Source organism: Pleurodeles waltl, chromosome 9 (assembly GCF_031143425.1).
Source record: "Pleurodeles waltl isolate 20211129_DDA chromosome 9, aPleWal1.hap1.20221129, whole genome shotgun sequence".
Taxonomy (NCBI): domain Eukaryota; kingdom Metazoa; phylum Chordata; class Amphibia; order Caudata; family Salamandridae; genus Pleurodeles; species Pleurodeles waltl.
The window spans coordinates 325,277,352-325,304,671 of NC_090448.1; the positions used below are offsets into that span (position 1 = coordinate 325,277,352).

The window sequence follows — 27,320 nt, forward strand, 5'->3', positions numbered from 1 at the left end:
TGTGACAAAGGGGTGAGCCTTTGAGGCTCACCGCCAGGTGTTACACCTCCTGCCTGGGGGAGGTGTTAGCATCTCCACCCAGTGCAGGCTTTGTTACTGGCCTCAGAGTGACAAAGGCACTCTCCCCATGGGGCCAGCAACATGTCTCTAGTGTGGCAGGCTGCTGGAACCAGTCAGCCTACACAGATAGTCAGTTAAGTTTCAGGGGGCACCTCTAAGGTGCCCTCTGGTGTATTTTACAATAAAATGTACACTGGCATCAGTGTGCATTTATTGTGCTGAGAAGTTTGATACCAAACTTCCCAGTTTTCAGTGTAGCCATTATGGTGCTGTGGAGTTCGTGTTTGACAAACTCCCAGACCATATACTCTTATGGCTACCCTGCACTTACAATGTCTAAGGTTTTGTTTAGACACTGTAGGGGCACAGTGCTCATGCACTGGTGCCCTCACCTATGGTATAGTGCACCCTGCCTTAGGGCTGTAAGGCCTACTAGAGGGGTGACTTATCTATACCTGCATAGGCAGTGAGAGGCTGGCATGGCACCCTGAGGGGAGTGCCATGTCGACTTACTCGTTTTGTTCTCACTAGCACACACAAGCTGGCAAGCAGTGTGTCTGTGCTGAGTGAGGGGTCTCCAGGATGGCATAAGACATGCTGCAGCCCTTAGAGACCTTCCCTGGCATCAGGGCCCTTGGTACCAGAGGTACCAGGGATACTGGAGGTGCTCAGGGCCTTAAAGGCACGGTGCCAACGTTTTTATGGTTCTCCTGTGTTAACCTGCATGCAGCCTATTGGCTAAGAATGCTCTAGTGTTTTTCAATGTCGTTTTTTATCTTTTTCTCTGATTGCTACTGCTGATTTCCCTGGGCTCAGTGGTGTGGTTTTAGTAGATATTTTTTCTCTTATTGTAATTTTGAGAACAATTTAAAAAAAAAAAAAAAAAAAAAAAAAAAAAAAAAAAACCTCCATAGAAATAAAGCATTTTAGCCTGTATATGATTATAGTCTGCATTGCTGTTTTACACAAGTATGTGAGTTTAGTATGAAAATGTGTCTACTAAAAATGCTATATATATTGTTCGTGTATATTTCATACTGTATGTGTGTATTTTATATATGCTCCGGGGTCCCCCGCACAAGGGCGGGAATATTCAATGTTTGACTTTGATGAGGATACCCCTGGAAGAGAACTAGGATTTACAGGTAAGTAACTTATCCATCCAGGTAAGTCCCTTGTAATTGGTACCCCTGGTACCAAGGGCCCTGATGCCAGAGAAGGTCTCTAAGGGCTGCAGCATATCTTATGCCACCCTGGGGACCCCTCACTCAGCACAGACACACTGCTTGCCAGCTTGTATGTGCTGGTGAGGACAAAACGAGTAAGTCGACATAGCACTCCCCTCAGGGTGCCATGCCAACCTCCCACTGGCTATGCAGTATAGATAAATCACCCCTCTAGCAGGCCTTACAGCCCTAAGGCAGGGTGCACTATACCATAGGTGAGGGCACCAGTGAATGAGCACTGTGCCCCTACAGTGTCTAAGCAAAACCTTAGACATTGTAAGTGCAGGGTAGCCATAAGAGTATATGGTCTGGGAGTGTCCTACAAGAACTCCACAGCACCATAATGGCTACACTGAAAACTGGGAAGTTTGGTATCAAACTTCTCAGCACAATAAATGCACACTGATGCCAGTGTACATTTTATTGTAACATACACCCCAGAGGGCACCTTAGAGGTGCCCCCTGAAACCTTAACCAACTACCTGTGTAGGCTGACTGGTTTTAGCAGCCTGCCACACTCGAGACATGTTGCTGGCCACATGGGGAGAGTGCCTTTGTCACTCTGTGGCTAGTAACAAAGCCTGCACTGGGTGGAGATGCTGTTCACCTCCCCCTTGCAGGAGCTGTAACCCTGGCGGTGAGCCTCAAAGGCTCACCCCCTTTGTTACAGCACCACAGGGCATTCCAGCTAGTGGAGTTGCCCGCCCCCTCCGGCCACGTCCCCACTTTTGGCGGCAAGGCCGGAGGAGAGAATGAGAAAAACAAGTAGTCGTCACTGGCCAGTCAGGACAGCCCCTAAGGCAACCTGAGCTGAAGTGACTGACTTTTAGGAATCCTCCATCTTGCAGATGGAGGATCCCCCCCAATAGGGATAGGAATGTGACCCCCTCCCCTTGGGAGGAGGCACAAAGAGGGTGTAGCCACCCTCAGGGCTAGTAGCCATTGGCTACTGCCCTCCCTGACCTAAACACACCCCTAAATTATGTATTTAGGGGCTCCCCTGAACCTAGGAACTCAGATTCCTGCAACCTAAGAAGAAGAGGACTGCTGAGCTGAAAAAACCCTGCAGAGAAGACTGAGACACCAACTGCTTTGGCCCCAGCTTTACCGGCCTGTCTCCCCACTTCTAAAGACACTGCTCCAGCGACGCTTTCCCCAGGACCAGCGACCTCTGAATGCTCAGAGGACTGCCCTGCTCTAGAAGGACCAAGAAACTCCCGAGAACAGCGGCCCTGTTCACCAAAGACTACAACTTTGTTTCCAAAAAAGCAACTTCAAGACAACTGCGTTTCCCGCCAGAAGGGTGAGACTTGCAACTCTGCACCCGACGCCCCCGGCTAGACTTGTGGAGAAACAACACTTCAGGGAGGCTGAAATGTCTTCCACCCAAAACAATTATTTCCCTTAGGCATCATCCTTACACTCCTTGGTTTTCTCTTGCACTTAAAGATATGAGATGAAAATGCTGCAAACTTGAAAGACTGTGGTGGTCAGACTACAGCATGATGCGGAGAAACTCATACAGAGAAGCCATTGGGGAATATAAACGTCTTAGTTCGATGGCATCTGTCGCTGTAGATACGCATGTTTTGCATAGCTCGCCATCTGGTGTTGGGTCGGAGTGTTACAAGTTGTTTTTCTTCGAAGAAGTCTTTCGAGTTACGGGACCGAGTGACTCCTCCTTTTGTCTCCATTGCGCATGGGCGTCGACTCCATCTTCGATTGTTTTTCCCCGCAGAGGGTGAGGTAGGAGTTGTATTGTAGTAATAGTGCCCATGCAATGGAGTGACTAAGTATGTACCTATTTAAGGTTAAAATAATATATATACAAATAGTTGAAGGTACCTTCCGAACTGCTACAGGCTCCCGGGGAGGCGGGTGGGCACATGCGAATCTACAGCGACTGATGCCACGAACAGATGTACACTGGGTAAGTGACATTTTCAGTTCGATGGCATCTGTCACTGTAGATACGCATGTTTTGCATAGACTAGTAAGCAGTTATCTCCCCAAAGCGGTGGCTCAGCCTGTAGGAGTGGTAGTCTGAAACAATGTTCTTAATACGGCTTGACCTACTGTGGCTTGTTGTGCGGATAACACGTCTACACAGTAGTGCTTGGTGAATGTGTGAGGCGTAGACCATGTGGCTGCCTTACATATTTCTTGCATTGGGATGTTTCCTAGAAAGGCCATGGTAGCACCTTTCTTTCTGGTTGAGTGTGCCCTTGGTGTAATGGGCAGTTGTCGTTTAGCTTTAAGGTAGCAGATTTGGATGCATTTAACCATCCATCTGGCTATACCTTGTTTTGATATTGGGTTTCCTGCATGAGGTTTTTGGAATGCAATAAATAGCTGTTTAGTTTAGTTTTGTTTCTGTTTCTGAAAGTTTCTTTTGGACAGGGCCGCTGTCTTTGGGGGTTCTTGGTCCTCTGCTGGGTGGTCAGGCAGTCCTCTTGGTTTTCAGAGGTCGCTGGTCCTGCAGGGTGCATCGCCTTTTTGTAGCAGGAGACTTGAAGCTGCAGACCAGCCAATAGGGCTGGGGCAAAGTCTGTCAACTGGAGTCTTCACTGCAAAGTTCGGCTTTGCATTCCTCCTTTCTTCTTCCTTGAGGTCGCCAAGAGTAAGGTTCAGAGGTGTCCCTAAATACTAGAGGGTGTTACAGGGGGTCAGAGGGAAGTAGTCAGTGGCTACTGTCCCTGAGGGTGGCTACACCCTTCCTGTGCCCACTCCCTTTGGGGAGGGGGGGGGGGGGCACATTACTTCCCCCATCGGTCCCTCTCCTCCAAAACAAGATGGAGGATTCTGCATGGGGGCTGGGGGATTTACCTCCGCTCTGGACACCTTAGGGGTGGGCCTAGCTGCAGTGGTCACTGTAGGAAGCTGGCTTAGTGTGTGATGAGCACCTATGATATCACTTTATACCAGGTCCAGGTACCCCATTATTAAGTGTCGGCAGTGTATAGGAAGCAAGGGCTCTCACACACACAGTGTTTCAAAAATAAAGTACTATATCATGGTAACACAAATACTAGAGTACTCGTAGGCAGTCCCTCAGCTGGCCCCAAGTAAACACACACTAATTCTATACACAATAGCAATCAGTAAGGAGCATAAAAACAAGCATTGGCAAAAGTATTAGAAAATAGTGAAGGTCCTAGGGGAGAGCCAAACCAAATGCTAAAAGTGGAATGTGAGGTACAGTCCCCCACCTAAGGATGTGGAATCTTTGGGGCAGAGCTGGAGGAGCTAGGAACCCCAAGACGAGAATACCAGAGTTACCCTCCCCCCCCCCCCCCCCCCCCCCCCCAACCCCTTAAGTTTGGTATCAAACTTCTCAGCACAATAAATGCACACTGATGCCAGTGTACATTTTATTGTGAAACACACCCCAGAGGGCACCTTAGAGGTGCCCCCTGAAACCTTAACCAACTATCTGTGTAGGCTGACTGGTTCCAGCAGCCTGCCACACTAGAGACATGTTGCTGGCCCCATGGGGAGAGTGCCTTTGTCACTCTGAGGCCAGTAACAAAGCCTGCACTGGGTGGAGATGCTAACACCTCCCCCAGGCAGGAGCTGTAACACCTGGCGGTGAGCCTCAAAGGCTCACCCCTTTGTCACAGCACCGCAGGACACTCCAGCTAGTGGAGTTGCCCGCCCCCTCCAGCCACGGCCCCCACTTTTTGCGGCAAGGCCGGAGGAAACAAAGAAAACAACAAGGAGGAGTCACTGGCCAGTCAGGACAGCCCCTAAGGTGTCCTGAGCTGAAGTGACTAACTTTTAGAGATCCTCCATCTTGCAGATGGAGGATTCCCCCAATAGGGTTAGGATTGTGACCCCCTCCCCTTGGGAGGAGGCACAAAGAGGGTGTACTCACCCTCAGGGCTAGTAGCCATTGGCTACTAACCCCCCAGACCTAAACACACCCTTAAATTTAGTATTTAAGGGCTTCCCTGAACCTAAGAATTTAGATTCCTGCAACTTTCCGAAGAAGACTGCTGAGCTGAAAACCCCTGCAGAAGAAGAAGAAAGAAGACACCAACTGCTTTGGCCCCAGTCCTACAGGCCTGTCTCCTGCCTTCTAAAGAACCCTGCTCCAGCGACGCTTTCTCCAGGACCAGCGACCTCTGAATCCTCGGAGGACTGCCCTGCTTCCAAGAGACCAAGAACCTCCAGAGGACAGCGGCACTGCTCCAAAAGAACTGCAACTTTGTTTCAAGGAGCAGCTTTAAAGACCCCTGCAACTCCCCGCAAGAAGCGTGAGACTTGCAACACTGCACCCGGCGACCCCGATTCGACTGGTGGAGAACTGTAGGAAGTTGGCTCTGTATGTGCTATTTCAAAGTAAGGAATAGCATGCACAGAGTCCAAGGGTTCCCCTTAGAGGTAAAATAGTGGTAAAAATAGATAATACTAATGCTCTATTTTGTGGTAGTGTGGTCGAGCAGTAGGCTTATCCAAGGAGTAGTGTTAAGCATTTGTTGTACATACACATAGACAATAAATGAGGTACACACACTCAGAGACAAATCCAGCCAATAGGTTTTTATATAGAAAAATATCTTTTCTTAGTTTATTTTAAGAACCACAGGTTCAAATTCTACATGTAATATCTCATTCGAAAGGTATTGCAGGTAAGTACTTTAGGAACTTCAAATCATCAAAATTGCATGTATACTTTTCAAGTTATTCACAAATAGCTGTTTTAAAAGTGGACACTTAGTGCAATTTTCACAGTTCCTAGGGGAGGTAAGTATTTGTTAGGTTAACCAGGTAAGTAAGACACTTACAGGGCTCAGTTCTTGGTCCAAGGTAGCCCTTGGAACTGTGAAAATTGCACTGAGTCCACTTTTAAAACAGCTTATTGTGTTTTATGTAAAAAGTATACATGCTAATGTAATGATTCAAAGTTCCTAAAGTACTTACCTGCAATACCTTTCAAATGAGATATTACATGTAGAATTTGAACCTGTGGTTCTTAAAATAAACTAAGAAAATATATTTTTCCGTAACAAAACCTATTGGCTGGATTTGTCTCTGAGTGTGTGTTCCTCAATTATTGCCTGTGTGTATGTACAACAAATGCTTAACACTACTCCTTTGATAAGCCTACTGCTCGACCACACTACCACTAAATAGAGCATTAGTATTATCTCTTTTGCCACTATCTTACCTCTAAGGGGAACCCTTGGACTCTGTGCATACTATTCCTTAGTTTGAAATATGCATACAGAGCCAACTTCCTACAGTAGCACAATACATGTTGGAGCCCATGGGGAACCCCTGGTGCCACAGTTCCCTGGGTACCCAAGTACCATATACTAGGGACTTCTATGGGGGCACCAGTTTACCAATTGTGGGGTGTGAAGAGTCCTAGGCAGCCAAATTGAGAGGGAGTGAGCACAATCACTGGGGACCTGGTTAGCAGGATCCCAGTGAAAACAGTCAAAGCATACTGACAGCTGGCAAAAAGTGGGTTTAACAATGCCAAAAAGAGGGTACTTCCCTACAGTGACCATACAAAGACACATTTCCTTATAGGGTGGAGTTGACCATTGGCGCTTACTGTGTAGAGAAGCTCACTGATTTCGAACTTGTGAAGCTGATGTCTCTCGATACAACTGTTTTCCTTATTTTTTTCTTGTATATTTTTTCCTTTTTTCAATTTAATGAAATGGTCTTTCATTCAATAAGCCTTGCACATATATTCTTCCATTGGTAGTCTTAATGTTTTTGGGAAGAGGGTTTTCTAATCCTAGGTGTGGCCATTGCTCTGTTCCTGGCTTGACTTGTTTTATGTTGCAGTACCAATCCTATGTTTTCAGTGATGCATTAGACATATGTATTTATTGCAGCATTTAATTAGTGCTTACTGCCCGTAGGTGGGGTGCTGAAGCACTTGCCTACATGAGTAGCTTGCAACGCCATGTAAAAGGTGTGGTTTGAAGGGTGTTGTCTTGGTTGTGATTTTGTGGGAAGTGTTTCCATGTTGTGTGTGATGATCTCTGAGGTGCAGTTAGTGTGTTATGTGGTGCAGCGCTTACAGTGAATAATGTACTTAATAGTATAATGATACCGTGGAGAATTGTTTCACATTTGTGAAGGCTCCTAAATGGCTTTCATTACTTTCCAGACATTTAGTTCTTCCAGATGGGAACAGAGTTACAGCTTTCTCTGTGGCTAGTACAGCCATTGCTGCTGCTCAGTGGTCCTCCACTCAGGTAAATTTCTTTCCTTTTGCTAGTTTTGTTGTCACAAACTGTTTTCTACTGGTGGATGTAATTTGCAGATTATATATAATTTGACTCCGTATAGCATGTGGATTTGTTTTCATAATAATCTTCGAGTCACAGTAAAAGCATTTTTATTCTATTTGCCTCTGTTAGGAAATTAGTCCGTCCTATGTTAATGGGTTTGTGCATATTGAATAAATCAGCAGCTTGTATTGACATAGCTGTCCGTACCAAGATCGTTACTTAACTTCTTTCTTCAATGTCTAGGCTCAAGGTGAAGGTTCAGATTCCAGTTACCAAGATGGCTTTGGGCAGTATGGTCAGGTTAGTCCCATTCTAGCTCAGGTTTCTGCTTCTATAGAAGCATAACTTTGAAGGCACAACATAAATGTTTTTTTCACTGTCCAATCTCAATAAGATTGTTTTTTTGGATTTATTGAGTTAAATGTAACGTATTTTGATGCTGTGAAATATAAATTTTGCATTTATTTCACGGTTCTGCCTTCCGACCAGTTTTTCCAGTCTCATTGGTTGTCCAGCATGTGCATTGGCTATGTTGTTGTCTAAACGTCATCCAGAAACCGATGTCTGTCAGCTGGCCCTAAATTAAAATCAATCATATTGCACATGATTACATACTTATTTTCCAGTTGCTTTAACTTTCATATTTTGTAGGAAAAGGCTCCGTTTAGCAGCTCTGCTTAAAATCTTTTTGCAGGTGGAAAAGGGAGAATAGGAAGTAGGATGGTGTCGCTTTAGAGCATTCGCCACTCTCCTTGACCGGTCATCCCCTCTTGCTAAAGTCATTCCACAAATGGTCTGATCGTCCCTGATGTCTCCAACAGTAGGAGTAAATGAAAAGATATGTTCGATGGCATCTGTCGCTGTAGATACGCATGTTTTGCAATAGCTCGCTGTAAAGAAATGGCTCCCTGTTGCAGTTACCCCCCACTTTTTGCCTGATACTGATGCTGACTTGACTGAGAAGAGTGCTGGGACCCTGCTAACCAGGCCCCAGCACCAGTGTTCCTTCACCTAAAATGTACCATTGTATCCACAATTGGCACACCCTGGCATTCAGATAAGTCCCTTGTAACTGGTACTTCTAGTACCAAGGGCCCTGATGCCAAGGAAGGTCTCTAAGGGCTGCAGCATGTCTTATGCCACCCTGGAGACCTCTCACTCAGCACAGACACACTGCTTGCCAGCTTGTGTGTGCTAGTGAGGACAAAACGAGTAAGTCGACATGGCACTCCCCTCAGGGTGCCATGCCAGCCTCTCACTGCCTATGCAGTATAGGTAAGACACCCCTCTAGCAGGCCTTACAGCCCTAAGGCAGGGTGCACTATACCATAGGTGAGGGTACCAGTGCATGAGCATGGTACCCCTACAGTGTCTAAACAAAACCTTAGACATTGTAAGTGCAGGGTAGCCATAAGAGTATATGGTCTGGGAGTTTGTCAAACACGAACTCCACAGCACCATAATGGCTACACTGAAAACTGGGAAGTTTGGTATCAAACTTCTCAGCACAATAAATGCACACTGATGCCAGTGTACATTTTATTGTAAAATACACCACAGAGGGCACCTTAGAGGTGCCCCCTGAAACTTAACCGACTATCTGTGTAGGCTGACTAGTTTTAGCAGCCTGCCACAAACCGAGACATGTTGCTGGCCCCATGGGGAGAGTGCCTTTGTCACTCTGAGGCCAGTAACAAAGCCTGCACTGGGTGGAGATGCTAACACCTCTCCCAGGCAGGAATTGTCACACCTGGCGGTGAGCCTCAAAGGCTCACCTCCTTTGTGCCAACCCAGCAGGACACTCCAGCTAGTGGAGTTGCCCGCCCCCTCCGGCCAGGCCCCACTTTTGGCGGCAAGGCCGGAGAAAATAATGAGAAAAACAAGGAGGAGTCACTGGCCAGTCAGGACAGCCCCTAAGGTGTCCTGAGCTGAGGTGACTCTGACTTTTAGAAATCCTCCATCTTGCAGATGGAGGATTCCCCCAATAGGGTTAGGATTGTGACCCCCTCCCCTTGGGAGGAGGCACAAAGAGGGTGTACCCACCCTCAGGGCTAGTAGCCATTGGCTACTAACCCCCCAGACCTAAACACGCCCTTAAATTTAGTATTTAAGGGCTACCCTGAACCCTAGAAAATTAGATTCCTGCAACTACAAGAAGAAGGACTGCCTAGCTGAAAACCCCCGCAGAGGAAGACCAGAAGACGACAACTGCCTTGGCTCCAGAAACTCACCGGCCTGTCTCCTGCCTTCCAAAGATCTTGCTCCAGCGACGCCTTCCAAAGGGACCAGCGACCTCGACATCCTCTGAGGACTGCCCCTGCTTCGAAAAGACAAGAAACTCCCGAGGACAGCGGACCTGCTCCAAGAAAAGCTGCAACTTTGTTTCCAGCAGCTTTAAAGAACCCTGCAAGCTCCCCGCAAGAAGCGTGAGACTTGCAACACTGCACCCGGCGACCCCGACTCGGCTGGTGGAGATCCAACACCTCAGGAGGGACCCCAGGACTACTCTGATACTGTGAGTACCAAAACCTGTCCCCCCTGAGCCCCCACAGCGCCGCCTGCAGAGGGAATCCCGAGGCTTCCCCTGACCGCGACTCTTTGCATCCAAAGTCCCGACGCCTGGGAGAGACCCTGCACCCGCAGCCCCCAGGACCTGAAGGACCGGACTTTCACTGGAGAAGTGACCCCCAGGAGTCCCTCTCCCTTACCCAAGTGGAGATTTCCCCGAGGAATCCCCCCCTTGCCTGCCTGCAGCGCTGAAGAGATCCCGAGATCTCTCATAGACTAACATTGCGAACCCGACGCCTGTTCCTACACTGCACCCGGCCGCCACCGCGCTGCTGAGGGTGAAATTTCTGTGAGGACTTGTGTCCCCCCCCGGTGCCCTACAAAACCCCCCTGGTCTGCCCTCCGAAGACGCGGGTACTTACCTGCAAGCAGACCGGAACCGGGGCACCCCCTTCTCTCCATTCTAGCCTATGTGTTTTGGGCACCACTTTGAACTCTGCACCTGACCGGCCCTGAGCTGCTGGTGTGGTGACTTTGGGGTTGCTCTGAACCCCCAACGGTGGGCTACCTTGGACCAAGAACTGAACCCTGTAAGTGTCTTACTTACCTGGTAAAACTAACCAAAACTTACCTCCCCTAGGAACTGTGAAAATTGCACTAAGTGTCCACTTTTAAAACAGCTATTTGTCAATAACTTGAAAAGTATACATGCAATTTTTATGATTTAAAGTTCCTAAAGTACTTACCTGCAATACCTTTCAAATGAGATATTACCTGTAGAATTTGAACCTGTGGTTCTTAAAATAAACTAAGAAAAGATATTTTTCTATATATAAACCTATTGGCTGGATTTGTCTCTGAGTGTGTGTACCTCATTTATTGTCTATGTGTATGTACAACAAATGCTTAACACTACTCCTTGGATAAGCCTACTGCTCGACCACACTACCACAAAATAGAGCATTAGTATTATCTATTTTTACCACTATTTTACCTCTAAGGGGAACCCTTGGACTCTGTGCATGCTATTCCTTACTTTGAAATAGCACATACAGAGCCAACTTCCTACACTCGCCATCTGGTGTTGGGCCGGAGTGTTACAAGTTGTTTTTCTTCGAAGAAGTCTTTCGAGTCACGGGACCGAGTGACTCCTCCTTTTGTCTCCATTGCGCATGGGCGTCGACTCCATCTTCGATTGTTTTTTTTCCGCCATCAGGTTCGGACGTGTTCCTGTCGCTCCGAGTTTCGGAACGGAAAATTAGCTAATTTCGGAAGATTTTCGTCGGTATTGTTGCGTTCGGGATCGGCGTACTTAGATTCTACACCGCATCGAAGATCGAAGAGCTCCGGTGCCCTTCGGGGTAGTTTTTCGATCCCCCGTCGGGGCCTGGTCGGCCCGACCGCGTGCTGAAGAACGCAGATGGAACGGACCCCGTTCCGTTTCTGCCCCAAATGCCACAATAAATACCCCTATACAGACCAACACTTGGTCTGTAACCTGTGCCTGTCACCTGAGCACAGTGAAGACACCTGTGAGGCCTGTCGTGCGTTCCGGTCCCGAAAGACACTCCGAGACCGTCGAGCCAGAAGACTTCAGATGGCGTCCGCGCCGACAGCCCACCGAGAGTTCGAGGAGCAGGAAGAGGAAGGTACCTTCTCGATCCAAGAATCGGACTCCAAAGGATTCGACGATACACAAACCGTGAGTAAGACGTCGAAAACCACACAGAGAAAGATTTACAAGGCCCAGGGGACGCCACTGCCATCAGGCCATGGCTCCACCCATAAATTCGGTGACCGGCCGTCGGCACCGAAAAAGGCCCAAACAGTGCTGAGGTCGTCCGACTCCGGTCGAGACACCGGCACGCAGCCTTCTCGGGACCGAGAAAGTGCTGGAGACAAGCCTCGACACCGAGATGCCGGTGTGGACACGGCTCGACGCCGAGACAGCGGCACCGAAGAAGATCGACGCCGAGAGGTTTCGGCCCCGAAAAAGAAAAAAGTCACCTCGGAGCCGAAAAAACACGCAGACAGGGTTTCGATGCCGAAACAAACTGCAAGCGACCCAGCTTCAGGCTCTTATACAGAAGAGCACTCGCTAACCTCCCAAATGCAAAAGCATAGGTTTGAGGAAGAGCTACAAGCAACTGATGTGGACCATACGCAAAAGCGTATCTTCATACAGCAGGGGACAGGAAAAATAAGCACCCTTCCCCCCATTAGAAGAAAGAGAAGGTTGGAGTTCCAAACTGAACAGACACCACAACCAAAAGTGGTGAAAAGAGTTACCCCACCACCCTCTCCTCCGCCCGTGATTAACGTCTCACCAGCACGAACTCCATCACACTCCCCAGCTCACACCACCATAAGCCAGGGTGACCAAGATCAAGACGCATGGGACCTATACGACGCCCCAGTGTCAGATAACAGTCCGGAGGCATACCCTACGAAGCCATCTCCACCAGAAGACAGCACCGCGTATTCTCAAGTGGTGGCTAGAGCAGCTCAATTTCACAACGTAAGCCTCCACTCAGAACAGGTCGAGGATGATTTTTTATTCAACACACTCTCCTCCACCCACAGCTCATACCAAAGCCTGCCTATGCTCCCTGGTATGCTCTGGCACGCGAAAGAAATCTTTAAGGAGCCGGTCAAAAGTAGGGCAATAACACCAAGGGTGGAAAAAAAGTATAAGGCGCCTCCTACAGACCCGGTTTTCATCACTACACAGCTGCCACCAGACTCTGTCGTTGTAGGAGCAGCTAGGAAAAGGGCCAACTCTCACACATCTGGAGATGCACCACCCCCAGATAAAGAAAGCCGCAAGTTCGATGCAGCTGGTAAGAGTCGCAGCACAAGCTGCAAACCAGTGGCGCATCGCGAACTCCCAGGCACTACTTGCGCGCTATGACAGAGCCCACTGGGACGAGATGCAACATCTCATTGAACATCTGCCCAAGGACTTACAAAATAGGGCAAAACAATTGGTTGAGGAGGGACAGACCATTTCCAACAACCAGATCCGCTCCTCCATGGACGCTGCAGATACAGCTGCACGGACAATTAATACATCTGTAACTATCAGAAGGCATGCATGGCTCCGAACGTCTGGATTTAAACCAGAGATTCAACAAGCAGTTCTCAATATGCCTTTTAATGAAAAAGAACTGTTCGGTCCAGAAGTGGACACAGCGATTGAGAAACTCAAAAAAGATACGGACACTGCCAAAGCCATGGGCGCACTCTACTCCCCGCAGAGCAGAGGGAATTACAGCACATTCCGTAAAACGCCCTTTCGAGGGGGGTTTCGGGGTCGGAGCACACAAGCCAGCACCTCACAAGCAACACCGTCCAGTTACCAGGGACAGTATAGAGGAGGTTTTCGGGGACAATATAGAGGAGGGCAATTCCCTAGAAATAGAGGAAGATTTCAGAGCCCCAAAACCCCTACTACTAAACAGTGACTCACATGTCACTCACCCCCTCCACACAACACCAGTGGGGGGAAGAATAAGTCATTATTACAAAGCATGGGAGGAGATCACTACAGACACTTGGGTTCTAGCAATTATCCAACATGGTTATTGCATAGAATTTCTACAATTCCCTCCAAACATACCACCAAAAGCACAAAATTTGACAACACACCATTCCAATCTCCTGGAGATAGAAGTGCAGGCACTATTGCAAAAGAATGCAATCGAATTAGTGCCAAACAAACAAATAAACACAGGAGTTTACTCACTGTACTTTCTGATACCAAAAAAGGACAAAACGCTGAGACCAATCCTAGACCTCAGAGTAGTGAACACTTTCATCAAATCAGACCACTTTCACATGGTCACACTACAAGAAGTATTGCCATTGCTAAAACTACACGACTACATGGCAACTTTAGACCTCAAGGATGCTTATTTCCATATACCAATACACCCATCGCACAGGAAATACCTAAGGTTTGTATTCAAAGGAATACATTACCAATTCAAGGTACTGCCTTTCGGATTAACAACCGCACCAAGAGTCTTTACCAAATGCCTAGCGGTAGTCGCTGCACACATAAGAAGGCAGCAAATACATGTGTTCCCATATCTAGACGACTGGCTAATCAAGGCCCATTCGTTAATACAGTGCTCAAATCACACATCATATCATATCATACAAACCCTCTTCACACTAGGGTTCACCGTCAATTTCACAAAATCCAAAATTCTGCCGCGCAAGGTACAACAATACCTGGGAGCCATAATAGACACATCAAAAGGAGTAGCCACTCCAAGTCCACAAAGAATTCGAAATTTCAACACCATCATACAACGCATGTATCCAACACAAAGGATACACGCAAAGATGGTACTACAACTCCTAGGCATGATGTCTTCATGCATAGCCATTGTCCCAAACGCAAGACTGCACATGAGGCCCTTACAACAGTGCCTAGCATCACAATGGTCACAAGCACAGGGTCACCTTCTAGATCTGGTGTTAATAGACCGCCAAACTTACCTCTCGCTTCTGTGGTGGAACAACATAAATTTAAACAAAGGGCGGCCTTTCCAAGACCCAGTGCCACAATACGTAATTACAACAGATGCTTCCATGACAGGGTGGGGAGCACACCTCGATCAACACAGCATACAAGGACAATGGAACGTACATCAAACAAAACTGCATTTAAATCACCTAGAACTTCTAGCAGTTTTTCAAGCACTAAAAGCTTTCCAACCAATAATAGTTCACAAATACATTCTCGTCAAAACAGACAACATGACAACAATGTATTATCTAAATAAGCAGGGGGGGACGCACTCCACGCAGTTAAGCCTGCTAGCACAAAAGATTTGGCGTTGGGCAATTCACAACCAAATTCGCCTAATAGCACAATTTATACCAGGGATCCAAAATCAACTCGCAGACAATCTCTCTCGAGATCACCAACAGGTCCACGAATGGGAAATTCACCCCCAAATTCTGAACACTTATTTCAAACTCTGGGGAACACCTCAGATAGACTTGTTTGCGACAAGGGAGAACGCAAAATGCCAAAACTTCGCATCCAGATACCCACACGAACAATCCCAAGGCAATGCCCTATGGATGAACTGGTCAGGGATATTTGCTTACGCTTTTCCTCCCCTCCCTCTCCTTCCTTACCTGGTAAACAAACTCAGTCAAAACAAACTCAAACTCATATTGATAGCACCAACTTGGGCAAGGCAACCCTGGTACACAACGCTGCTAGACCTATCAGTAGTACCCTGCATCAAATTGCCCAACAGGCCAGATCTGTTGACACAGCACAACCAAAAGATCAGACACCCAGATCCAGCATCGCTGAATCTAGTAATCTGGCTCCTGAAATCCTAGAATTCGGGCACTTACAACTTACCCAAGAATGTATGGAAGTCATAAAACAAGCCAGAAGGCCATCCACCAGGCACTGCTATGCAAGTAAATGGAAGAGGTTTGTTTGCTACTGCCATATTAATCAAATACAACCATTACACACAACTCCAGAACATGTAGTGGGTTACTTGCTTCACTTACAAAAATCTAACCTGGCTTTCTCTTCCATTAAAATACACCTTGCAGCAATATCTGCATACCTGCAGACTACCTATTCAACTTCCCTATATAAGATACCAGTCATTAAAGCATTCATGGAGGGCCTTAGGAGAATTATACCACCAAGAACACCACCTGTTCCTTCATGGAACCTAAATGTTGTCCTAACTAGACTTATGGGTCCACCTTTTGAACCCATGCACTCCTGCGACATACAGTTCCTAACCTGGAAGGTGGCATTTCTCATCGCCATTACTTCCCTAAGAAGAGTAAGCGAGATTCAGGCGTTTACAATACAGGAACCTTTTATACAACTACACAAGAATAAGGTCGTCCTAAGGACCAATCCTAAATTTTTGCCAAAGGTTATTTCACCGTTCCATCTAAATCAAACAGTGGAACTTCCAGTGTTCTTTCCACAGCCAGATACCGTAGCTGAAAGGGCACTACATACATTAGATGTCAAAAGAGCATTGATGTATTACATTGACAGAACAAAAAACATCAGAAAGACTAAACAACTATGTTCGATGGCATCTGTCGCTGTAGATACGCATGTTATGCAATAGCTCGCCATCTGGTGTTGGGCCGGAGTGTTACAAGTTGTTTTTCTTCGAAGAAGTCTTTCGAGTCACGGGACCGAGTGACTCCTCCTTTTGTCTCCATTGCGCATGGGCGTCGACTCCATCCTCGATTGTTTTTTTTTCCGCCATCGGGTTCGGACGTGTTTCTGTCGCTCCGAGTTTCGGAACGGAAAAATAGCTAAATTTCGGAAGATTTTCGTCGGTATTGTTGCGTTCGGGTTCGGCGTAGTTAGATTCAACACCGCGTCGAAGGATCGAAGAGCTCCGGTGCCCTTCGGGGTAGTTTTTTCGATCCCCCGTCTGGGCCTGGTCGGCCCGACCGCGTGCTGAAGAACGCCGATGGAACGGACCCCGTTCCGTTTCTGCCCCAAATGCCACAATAAATACCCCTACACAGACCAACACTTGGTCTGCAACCTGTGCCTGTCACCTGAGCACAGCGAAGACACCTGCGAGGCCTGTCGTGCGTTCCGGTCCCGAAAAACACTCCGAGACCGTCGAGCCAGAAGACTTCAGATGGCGTCCACGCCGACAGCCCAACGGGAGTTCGAGGAACAAGAAGAGGAAGGTACCTTCTCGATTCAAGACTCTGACTCCGAAGGATTCGACGATACACAAACCGTGAGTAAGACGTCGAAATCCACTCAGAGGAACATTTACAAGGCCCAGGGGACGCCACTGCCACCAGGCCATGGCTCGACCCATAAATTCGGTGACCGACCGTCGGCACCGAAAAAGGCCCAAACAGTGCCGAGATCGTCCGACTCCGGTCGAGACACCGGCACACAGCCTTCTCGGGACCGAGAAAGTGCTGGAGACGAGCGTCGGCACCGAGATGCCGGTGCTGACACGGCTCGACGCCGAGACAGCGGGCCCGACGAAGATCGGTGCCGAGAGGTTTCGGCCCCGAAAAAGAAAAGTCACCTCGGAGCCGAAAAAGGACGCTGACAGGGTTTCGGTACCGAAACAAGCTGCAACCGACCCAGCTTCAGGCTCTTATACAGAAGAGCACTCGCTAACCTCACAAATGCAAAAGCATAGGTTTGAGGAAGAGCTACAATCAACGGATGTGGACCATACGCAAAAGCGTATTTTCATACAGCAGGGGACAGGAAAGATAAGCACACTTCCCCCCATTAGAAGAAAGAGAAGGTTGGAGTTCCAGACTGAACAGACACCACAACCAAAAGTGGTGAAAAGAGTTACTCCACCACCCTCCCCACCGCCCGTGATTAACGTCTCACCAGCACAAACTCCATCACACTCCCCAGCTCACACCACCATGAGCCAGGGTGACCAAGATCAGGACGCATGGGACCTATACGACGCACCAGTGTCAGATAACAGTCCGGAGGCATACCCTACCAAGCCATCTCCACCAGAGGACAGCACTGCGTACTCTCAAGTGGTGGCCAGAGCAGCACAATTTCACAACGTAAGCCTCCACTCAGAACAGGTCGAGGATGATTTTTTATTCAACACACTCTCCTCCACCCACAGCTCATACCAAAGCCTGCCTATGCTCCCTGGTATGCTCCGGCACGCAAAAGAAATCTTTAAGGAGCCGGTCAAAAGTAGGGCAATCACACCAAGGGTGGAAAAAAAGTATAAGGCGCCTCCTACAGACCCGGTTTTCATCACTACACAGCTGCCACCAGACTCTGTCGTTGTAGGAGCAGCTAGAAAAAGAGCCAACTCCCACACATCTGGAGATGCACCACCCCCAGATAAAGAAAGCCGCAAGTTCGATGCAGCTGGTAAGAGTCGCAGCACAAGCTGCAAACCAGTGGCGCATCGCGAACTCCCAGGCCCTACTTGCGCGCTATGACAGAGCCCATTGGGATGAGATGCAACATCTCATTGAACATCTGCCCAAGGATCTACAAAATAGGGCAAAACAGGTGGTTGAAGAGGGACAGACCATTTCTAACAACCAGATCCGCTCCTCCATGGACGCTGCAGATACAGCTGCACGGACAATAAATACATCTGTGACCATCAGAAGGCATGCATGGCTCAGAACGTCTGGCTTTAAACCAGAGATTCAGCAAGCAGTTCTCAATATGCCTTTTAACGAAAAGGAACTGTTCGGCCCAGAAGTGGACACAGCGATTGAGAAACTCAAAAAAGACACAGACACTGCCAAAGCCATGGGCGCACTCTACTCCCCGCAGAGCAGAGGAAATTACAGCACATTTCGTAAAACACCCTTTAGAGGGGGGTTTCGGGGTCAGAGCACACAAGCCAGCACCTCACAGGCAACACCGTCCAGTTACCAGGGACAGTATAGAGGAGGTTTTCGGGGACAATATAGAGGAGGGCAATTCCCTAGAAATAGAGGAAGATTTCAGAGCCCCAAAACCCCTACTACTAAACAGTGACTCACAGGTCACTCACCCCCTCCACACAACACCAGTGGGGGGAAGAATAGGTCATTATTACAATGCATGGGAGGAAATCACTACAGACACTTGGGTTCTAGCAATTATCCAACATGGTTATTGCATAGAATTTCTACAATTCCCTCCAAACATACCACCAAAAGCACAGAATTTAACAACACACCATTCCAATCTCCTGGAGATAGAAGTGCAGGCACTATTGCAAAAGAATGCAATCGAATTAGTGCCAAACACACAAATAAACACAGGAGTTTACTCACTGTACTTTCTGATACCAAAGAAGGACAAAACACTGAGACCAATCCTAGACCTCAGAGTAGTGAACACTTTCATCAAATCAGACCACTTCCACATGGTCACACTACAAGAAGTATTGCCATTGCTAAAACTGCACGACTACATGGCAACTTTAGACCTCAAAGATGCTTATTTCCATATACCAATACACCCATCGCACAGGAAATACCTAAGGTTTGTATTCAAAGGAATACATTACCAATTCAAGGTACTGCCTTTCGGATTAACAACCGCACCAAGAGTCTTTACCAAATGTCTAGCGGTAGTCGCAGCACACATAAGAAGGCAGCAAATACATGTGTTCCCATATCTAGACGACTGGCTAATCAAGGCCCATTCGTTAATAGAGTGCTCAAATCACACAAATCATATCATACAAACCCTCTTCACACTAGGGTTCACCGTCAATTTCACAAAATCCAAAATTCTGCCACGCAAGGTACAACAATACCTGGGAGCCATAATAGACACATCAAAAGGAGTAGCCACTCCAAGTCCACAAAGAATTCAAAATTTCAACACCATCATACAACGCATGTATCCAACACAAAAGATACAGGCAAAGATGGTATTACAACTCCTAGGCATGATGTCATCATGCATAGCCATTGTCCCAAACGCAAGACTGCACATGAGGCCCTTACAACAATGCCTAGCATCACAGTGGTCTCAAGCACAGGGTCACCTTCTAGATCTGGTGTTAATAGACCGCCAAACTTACCTCTCGCTTCTGTGGTGGAACAACATAAATTTAAACAAGGGGCGGCCTTTCCAAGACCCAGTGCCACAATACGTAATAACAACAGATGCTTCCATGACAGGGTGGGGAGCACACCTCGATCAACACAGCATACAAGGACAATGGAACGTACATCAAACAAAACTGCATATCAATCACCTAGAACTTCTAGCAGTTTTTCAAGCACTAAAAGCTTTCCAACCAATAATAGTTCACAAATACATTCTCGTCAAAACAGACAACATGACAACTATGTATTATCTAAACAAGCAGGGGGGGACGCACTCCACGCAGTTAAGCCTGCTAGCACAAAAAATTTGGCATTGGGCAATTCACAACCAAATTCGCCTAATTGCACAGTTTATACCAGGGATACAAAATCAACTCGCAGACAATCTCTCTCGAGATCACCAACAGGTCCACGAATGGGAAATTCACCCCCAAATTCTGAACACTTATTTCAAACTCTGGGGAACACCTCAGATAGACTTGTTTGCGACAAGGGAAAACGCAAAATGCCAAAACTTCGCATCCAGATACCCACACAAACAATCCCAAGGCAATGCCCTATGGATGAACTGGTCAGGGATATTTGCTTACGCTTTTCCTCCTCTCCCTCTCCTTCCTTACCTGGTAAACAAACTCAGTCAAAGCAAACTCAAACTCATATTGATAGCACCAACTTGGGCAAGGCAACCCTGGTACACAACGCTGCTAGACCTATCAGTGGTACCCTGCATCAAATTGCCCAACAGGCCAGATCTGTTGACACAGCACAACCAAAAGATCAGACACCCAGATCCAGCATCGCTGAATCTAGCAATCTGGCTCCTGAAATCCTAGAATTCGGGCACTTACAACTTACCCAAGAATGTATGGAAGTCATAAAACAAGCAAGAAGGCCATCCACCAGGCACTGCTATGCAAGTAAATGGAAGAGGTTTGTTTGCTACTGCCATATTAATCAAATACAACCATTACACACAACTCCAGAACATGTAGTGGGTTACTTGCTTCACTTACAAAAATCTAGCCTAGCTTTCTCTTCCATTAAGATTCACCTTGCAGCAATATCTGCATACCTGCAGACTACCTATTCAACTTCCCTATATAAAATACCAGTCATTAAAGCATTCATGGAGGGCCTTAGGAGAATTATACCACCAAGAACACTACCTGTTCCTTCATGGAACCTAAATGTTGTCCTAACTAGACTTATGGGTCCACCTTTTGAACCCATGCACTCCTGCGACATACAGTTCCTAACCTGGAAGGTGGCATTTCTCATCGCCATTACTTCCCTGAGAAGAGTAAGCGAGATTCAGGCGTTTACTATACAGGAACCTTTTATACAACTACACAAAAATAAAGTCGTCCTAAGGACCAATCCTAAATTTTTGCCAAAGGTTATTTCACCGTTCCATCTAAATCAAACAGTGGAACTTCCAGTGTTTTTTCCACAGCCAGATACCGTAGCTGAAAGGGCACTACATACATTAGATGTCAAAAGAGCATTGATGTATTACATTGACAGAACAAAGAACATCAGAAAGACTAAACAACTCTTTATTGCATTTCAAAAACCTCATGCAGGAAACCCAATTTCAAAACAAGGTATAGCCAGATGGATAGTTAAATGCATCCAAATCTGCTACCTTAAAGCTAAACGACAGCTGCCCATTACACCAAGGGCACACTCAACCAGAAAGAAAGGTGCTACCATGGCCTTTCTAGGAAACATCCCAATGCAAGAAATATGTAAGGCAGCCACATGGTCTACGCCTCACACATTCACCAAGCACTACTGTGTAGACGTGTTATCCGCACAACAAGCCACAGTAGGTCAAGCCGTATTAAGGACATTATTTCAGACTACTTCCACTCCTACAGGCTGATCCACCGCTTTTGGGGAAATAACTGCTTACTAGTCTATGCAGAACATGCGTATCTACAGCGACAGATGCCATCGAACTGAAAATGTCACTTACCCAGTGTACATCTGTTCGTGGCATCAGTCGCAGTAGATTCGCATGTGCCCACCCGCCTCCCCGGGAGCCTGTAGCAGTTTGGAAGTTACCTTCAATTATTTATATATGTATCATCTCAACCTTAAATAGGTGCATACTTAGTCACTCCATTGCAAGGGCACTATTACTACAATTCAACTCCTACCTCACCCTCTGCGGGGAAAAACAATCGAAGATGGAGTCGACGCCCATGCGCAATGGGGACAAAAGGAGGAGTCACTCGGTCCCGTGACTCGAAAGACTTCTTCGAAGAAAAACAACTTGTAACACTCCGGCCCAACACCAGATGGCGAGCTATTGCAGAACATGCGAATCTACTGCGACTGATGCCACGAACAGATGTACACTGGGTAAGTGACATTTTCATTATCTTGTCCCCACAGGGGTTATGGCTAAAGTGGAAATAGTTTCAATCATCTTCTCCCCAATACCTGCTATGTTCCAAAAAAGTGTCTGCCAGTAATGTGTGGAAGATCTTTCAGGCCCACATGCTGCAAAATTGAATTTTGCCCCTGTATATCAAAACTCAAGTTCCAGATTCTGGTCGAGAGGGTTTCCTTTATGAATGTGTTCACCCGCACCCCCACTAGCAGGACTATTTTGAGGGTGACTGCATTCATCATTTGTCTGTCTGCGTTCATCATTTGTTTCGGAGTGAGCGAGTGGGTCAGTCAGGCCTATCACTCTTCATCAACTTCATCTAGATAATGGCCCAGAGAACTATATTGGTTATAAGTGGGGACAGAAAATTTAGCGGCATTACCAGGGTTGCTGCCGACACCCTTGGGTGGTTGGTAGAAATAGCACAGCGGTACAGCCTGGATGTTGACTTTAATTTTCTGTGTGGTTTCACACTGCTTGAGTAGCCATTCTCTACTTGATGTGGATTTTTAAAATTGACTACCACACTATCACCTGGGAGGCTTTCTTAGTTCTACAACCCCCATCATCCCAATTTTTTTTTTTTAATAGCTTATGGACTCCTTTATTTTTGAGTTGGTCATCCTGTTCATTAGTATTAAGTGACTGGGTGGGACTTCTTTCAACACGATTTACGAAAGGGGTACATTAAAGTGGAAGCTGCAGAATTTGTAGATTCTTTCCCATAGGTGAATTAAGTTTTAAAATCCATCAGCCCTGTACTCCCAGGGGCCTGTCTTCTCCCATTCTTCCCTAGAGATGGAGATAACGATTTAGCTGGAATTCTACTGCACTTGGCGAGCTGCTCCATCGGAGTGTTTATCAGCTTATTTGGTCCTCTAATCTAGGATGTTGGCTCTTATGATGTACCACAGCACAATATTCTTGTGCTGGGCCTGAGGGACAGACCACCATATTCAGCTCTGTTTGGGTTAAGGGTTAAACTACAATTTGTGGATTCTAATAAGTGTTTTAGTGTGTAGTGTATACTCTGCTTTACTAGAGGTTTAAGGGCTTTCTCTAACCAGAGGAAGAGTACACTACAATATAAAGTAATGTAGAGGCAGCGAGGCCTGCTTGATGATTAATGTTAAGGAGGTGGCCCGGCCCAGCCTCTTTCTGGCTCTGATGGGTGTGGACGGGCCTGCCCTTGGCCCGGGTGCGTCCAGTGCCGCGATGACCCCCTGGCGCTTTATAGCACTTGCTTGCAGGTGAGTGGGGGCAGCTGGAGCAAGAAAATGGCTGCCTCCTGGGGCCAAAAGCAGTCTGGGACTCGTAGTCCCCCCTGTGTTCAGCGCATCCCGCGCTGCAATGTCCCCCTGGTGCTTTAAAGCGCTTGCTGGCAGATGAGGGGGGCAGCTGGAGCAAGAAAATGGCCGCCTCCTGTGGCCGAAAGAGGTCTGGGACTTAGTCCACCCCCCTCTCATTGTTCAGCGCGTCCCCTTTAGGGTTTCCTACTACCCCCAGCTCCCTTCTACACATTCCACTTACCCGGGTGGGGGTCCTACATTCATATTCCATTTTTTTAATTTATTTATTTTTTAAGTAGGATTTAGGCTCCCCCTACAGTCACTATTGCCTATTATTATTTGCACTGTTCTATTGCTTTCTATGCCTATTCCTCACTAGTGTACATATCTAGTGTGTTACCTTCTATTGGAGAGATGCCTCTTTAGTACTTTTGGTAATTGACACTAAAATAAAGTACCTTTATTTTCGTAACACTGAGTGTTTTCTTTCATGTGTGTAAGTGCTGTATGACTACAGTAGTTTTGTATGAGCTTTGCATGTCTCCTAGATAAGCCTTAGCTGCTCATCCACAGATACTGCTAGAGAGCCTGGCTTCTAGACACTGCCTACACTGCACTACTGGGGGATACCTGGACCTGTTATAAGATATAAGTACCTTAGGTACCCACCACAAACCAGGCCAGCTTCCTACATATTGTAACTTGTACTTTATAAACAAGGTTTTCATGGCCTTATTTCATAATTGCTCAAAATTGACTACTCTATTGATGGTATTTAATTAGCTTATTTTAAATATGATTCATGGTGGTGTAATTTGTTAACGTGTTTTTTGTACACCACTCTAATTAAACGCTCCTTCTTTTACAGTACCCTCAGGATTACCAGCAATATTACCAAGCTGATGGGGATCCAAGCACATCTACTGGAATAGGTACTGTTATATTGTAGTGCAATATTTGCGGCTATTTACTTGGATCACTTATCTCTTAAAAGCAGTGGACCTCATTTTGCCATAACATATTCATAAATACACAGCATACTCCAGTTTGTGGTAAATTTTGCCTTGTAGCGAATGCGGAAAATGGTATTGGTGAAACCTATGCTATTATGCTTGTTTTTGGTTAATTTTTTATAACAATTAGAGTTACTGTTTGTATAATGTGATACTTGTATGATTTTGCTGTTATTTCTGTCATGGATAATGTTATTGGTTCTCCTTTTTGTTTTACTAATTGTATAGGTTCATCAGCCGTTACCTCTACAGTTGTTGTTTCTCAAAGTCCTCAGCTATACAACCAGCCCAGCTCCCCGGTAATTGGATTTCTTCTAGATTATTTTCACTTTTCATAGAACTGAACAGTCTGATCTGCACATATGTTCTAGTGGATTCAGTTGTTTCTGGTAAATGCTAGGTATTCTTATGTCAAGGTTCTTAAATTGTGTTCCTAAATTATGTAAACTGTGTGCATAAGTGGTATGGCTCATTTGGCACTTGTAGAGGATCTTATATTTGGTTAATTAAAACCATTCTAAATTTGAAATAGAAATCATTAAACTATCCAATCACGAGAAAAATAATAAAATAACTCATCAAATCAGTTTAAGGTCCTAATGCTTTTCTTTGCCCATAAAACCAAAAAACACTAGTAAAAGTCTACCTGTGCGACTGTAAGCAGTATTGCCTGAATTGGTACTAATACAATTCCTTAAAAGTAGAAAATATTCAAGGGTAGTCCTGGTTGCACAATCCTAACTACAGCACAATCATTACATCTATAATCCCAGACAGTCACATTTTTGTTCTTGTCGTTTAAAGTTTCTATATGGCTGTAGACACAAGTACTCTGCATGATTATGCCGTCTAGTGTTGGGTCCGGATAAGTGCGAGTTGTTTTTTTCACAGAAGTCTTTCGTGTCACAAGGTCAAGTGACTGCTGTCTGTGATACTGCGCATCCCTATTGACTCCATTGTTTTCTTTTCGCCAATCTGGTTCAGATATGTTCTTCAGTGCTCCGGTTTGAGTCTGTTTTTGGGCTCCCTTCGGTCTGTTGTAAACCTTTATACTTGTCAGCATTGTTCACTTCATTTTCACTCTCGCCCTTCAGTAGAAAAAAATAGTTGTAGGAAAGTGTCCCTTTTGGCATGGTTACCCACACTTTTTGCCTGGCATTGATGCAGACTTAAAATGTGCTGGGATCCTGTTAAGTAGGCCCCAGCACCAATGTTCTTTCTCAAAAACTGTACCATTGTTCCCACAATTGGCACACCCCTGGCATACAGTTAAGTCCCTTGTAAAAGGTACCCATGGTACCAAGGGCTCTGTGGCCAGGGAAGGTCCCCAAGGGCTGCAGCATGTGTTTTGCCACCCTAAGCGACCCTTCACCTAACACATGCACACTGCCATTTCATATTTTGAGTGTTGGTGGGGAGAACAAGGCAAAGTTGTCATGGCATCCCCCTCAGGATGCCATGCCCAGAAAACACTGCCTGTGGGATAGATAAGTCACTCCTCTAGCAGTCCTTAAAGCCCTAAGGCAGGGTGAACTATACCACAGGTGAGGGCATAGCTGCATGAGCAATATGCCCCTACAGTGTCTAAGTCCACTCTTAAGACATTGTAAGTGCAGTGTAGCCATATTAAGTATATGATCTGGGAGTTGGTCATTACGATCTCCATAGCTCAGCACAGACAGAGTACACCCTCCGCGGCACAGGGGCGGCCGGGTGCAGAGTGCAAACAGGAGTCTGGTTTGCAATAGGTTTCAATGGGAGACCCAGGGGTCTCTTCAGTGATGCAGGCAAAGGGGTGGGGGGGGGGTCCTCCTCTGGGTAGCCACCACCTGGGCTAGGGAGAGGGCCACCTGGGGGGTCGCTCCTGCACTGGAGGTCGGATCCTTAAGGTCCTGGGGGCTGCGGGTGCAGTGTTTCTTGGGCGTCTGGTTCTTTGAAGCAGGCAGTCGTGGTCAGGGGGAGCCTCTGGATTCCTTCTGCAGGTGTTGCTGTGAGGGCTCGGGGGGGTCAACTCTGGCTACTCACGGGCTCTCAGTCGCCGGGGAGTCCTCCCTGTAGTGTTGGTTTTCCGCAGGTCGAGCCGGGGGCGTCTGGTGCAGAGTGGAAAGTTTAACGCTTCCAGCGGGAAATGTGTGGTCTTTAAAAGTTGCTTCTTTGTTGCAAAGTTGCAGGTTTGTTGAACAGGGCCACTGTTCTCTGAAGCTTCTGAGGCTTCAGAGGTCGCTGGACGATGTGGGATGCGTCTCTGTTGCAGTTTTTCTCAAAGTGGGGAGACAGGCCGGTAGGGCTGGGGCCAAAGCAGTTGGTGTCTCAGTCTTCTCTGCAGGGCTTCAGGTCAGCAGTCCTTCATCTTCAGGTTGCAGGAATCTATCTTGCTTGGTTCTGAGGGCCCCTAAATACTCAATTTAGGGGGCTATTTAGGTCTGGGAGGTTAGTAGCCAATGGCTACTAGCCCTGAGGGTGGCTACACCCTCTTTGTGCCTCCTCCCAGTGGGGAGGGGGCCACATTCCTAATCTTACTGGGGGAATCCTCCATCTGCAAGATGGAGGATTTATAAAAGTCAGTCACCTCAGCGCAGGACACCTTAGGGGTTGTCCTGACTGGCCAGTGACTCCTTGTTTTTCTCATTATCTCCTCCGGGCTTGCCGCCAAAAGCGGGGGCTGTGGCCGGAGGGGTGGGCATCTCCACTAGCTGGGATGCCCTGTGGCGTGTAACAGGGGGTGAGCCTTTGAGACTCTCCGCCAGGTGTTACAGTTCCTGCAAGGGGAGGTGAGACGCACCTCCACCCGGTACAGGCTTTGTTACTGGCCACAGAGTGACAAAGGCACTCTCCCCATGTGGCCAGCAACATGTCTGTTTTGTGGCAGGCTGGCAGGAACTGGTCAGCCTAACAGTCGGACTGGCATGCAGGGGTAATCCAAGATGCCCTCTGTGCATTTTTCCATAAATCCCTTTAGGGGTGGATCTGGCTGA

The 27,320-nt window shown here is 47.0% G+C and overlaps 1 protein-coding gene across 2 annotated transcripts in view; it reads left to right on the forward strand.

The window, feature by feature from the left end:
* RBM5 (RNA binding motif protein 5) overlaps positions 1 to 27,320 on the forward strand; it is a 313,693-nt gene that overhangs the window by 148,363 nt on the left and 138,010 nt on the right. For both annotated transcript variants that reach the window (XM_069206838.1, XM_069206839.1), the window contains 4 exons: positions 7,417 to 7,504; positions 7,784 to 7,840; positions 24,201 to 24,264; positions 24,574 to 24,644. In XM_069206838.1, coding sequence (XP_069062939.1) covers positions 7,417 to 7,504; positions 7,784 to 7,840; positions 24,201 to 24,264; positions 24,574 to 24,644 — 280 coding nt within the window. The remainder of the gene's footprint in view (positions 1 to 7,416; positions 7,505 to 7,783; positions 7,841 to 24,200; positions 24,265 to 24,573; positions 24,645 to 27,320) is intronic.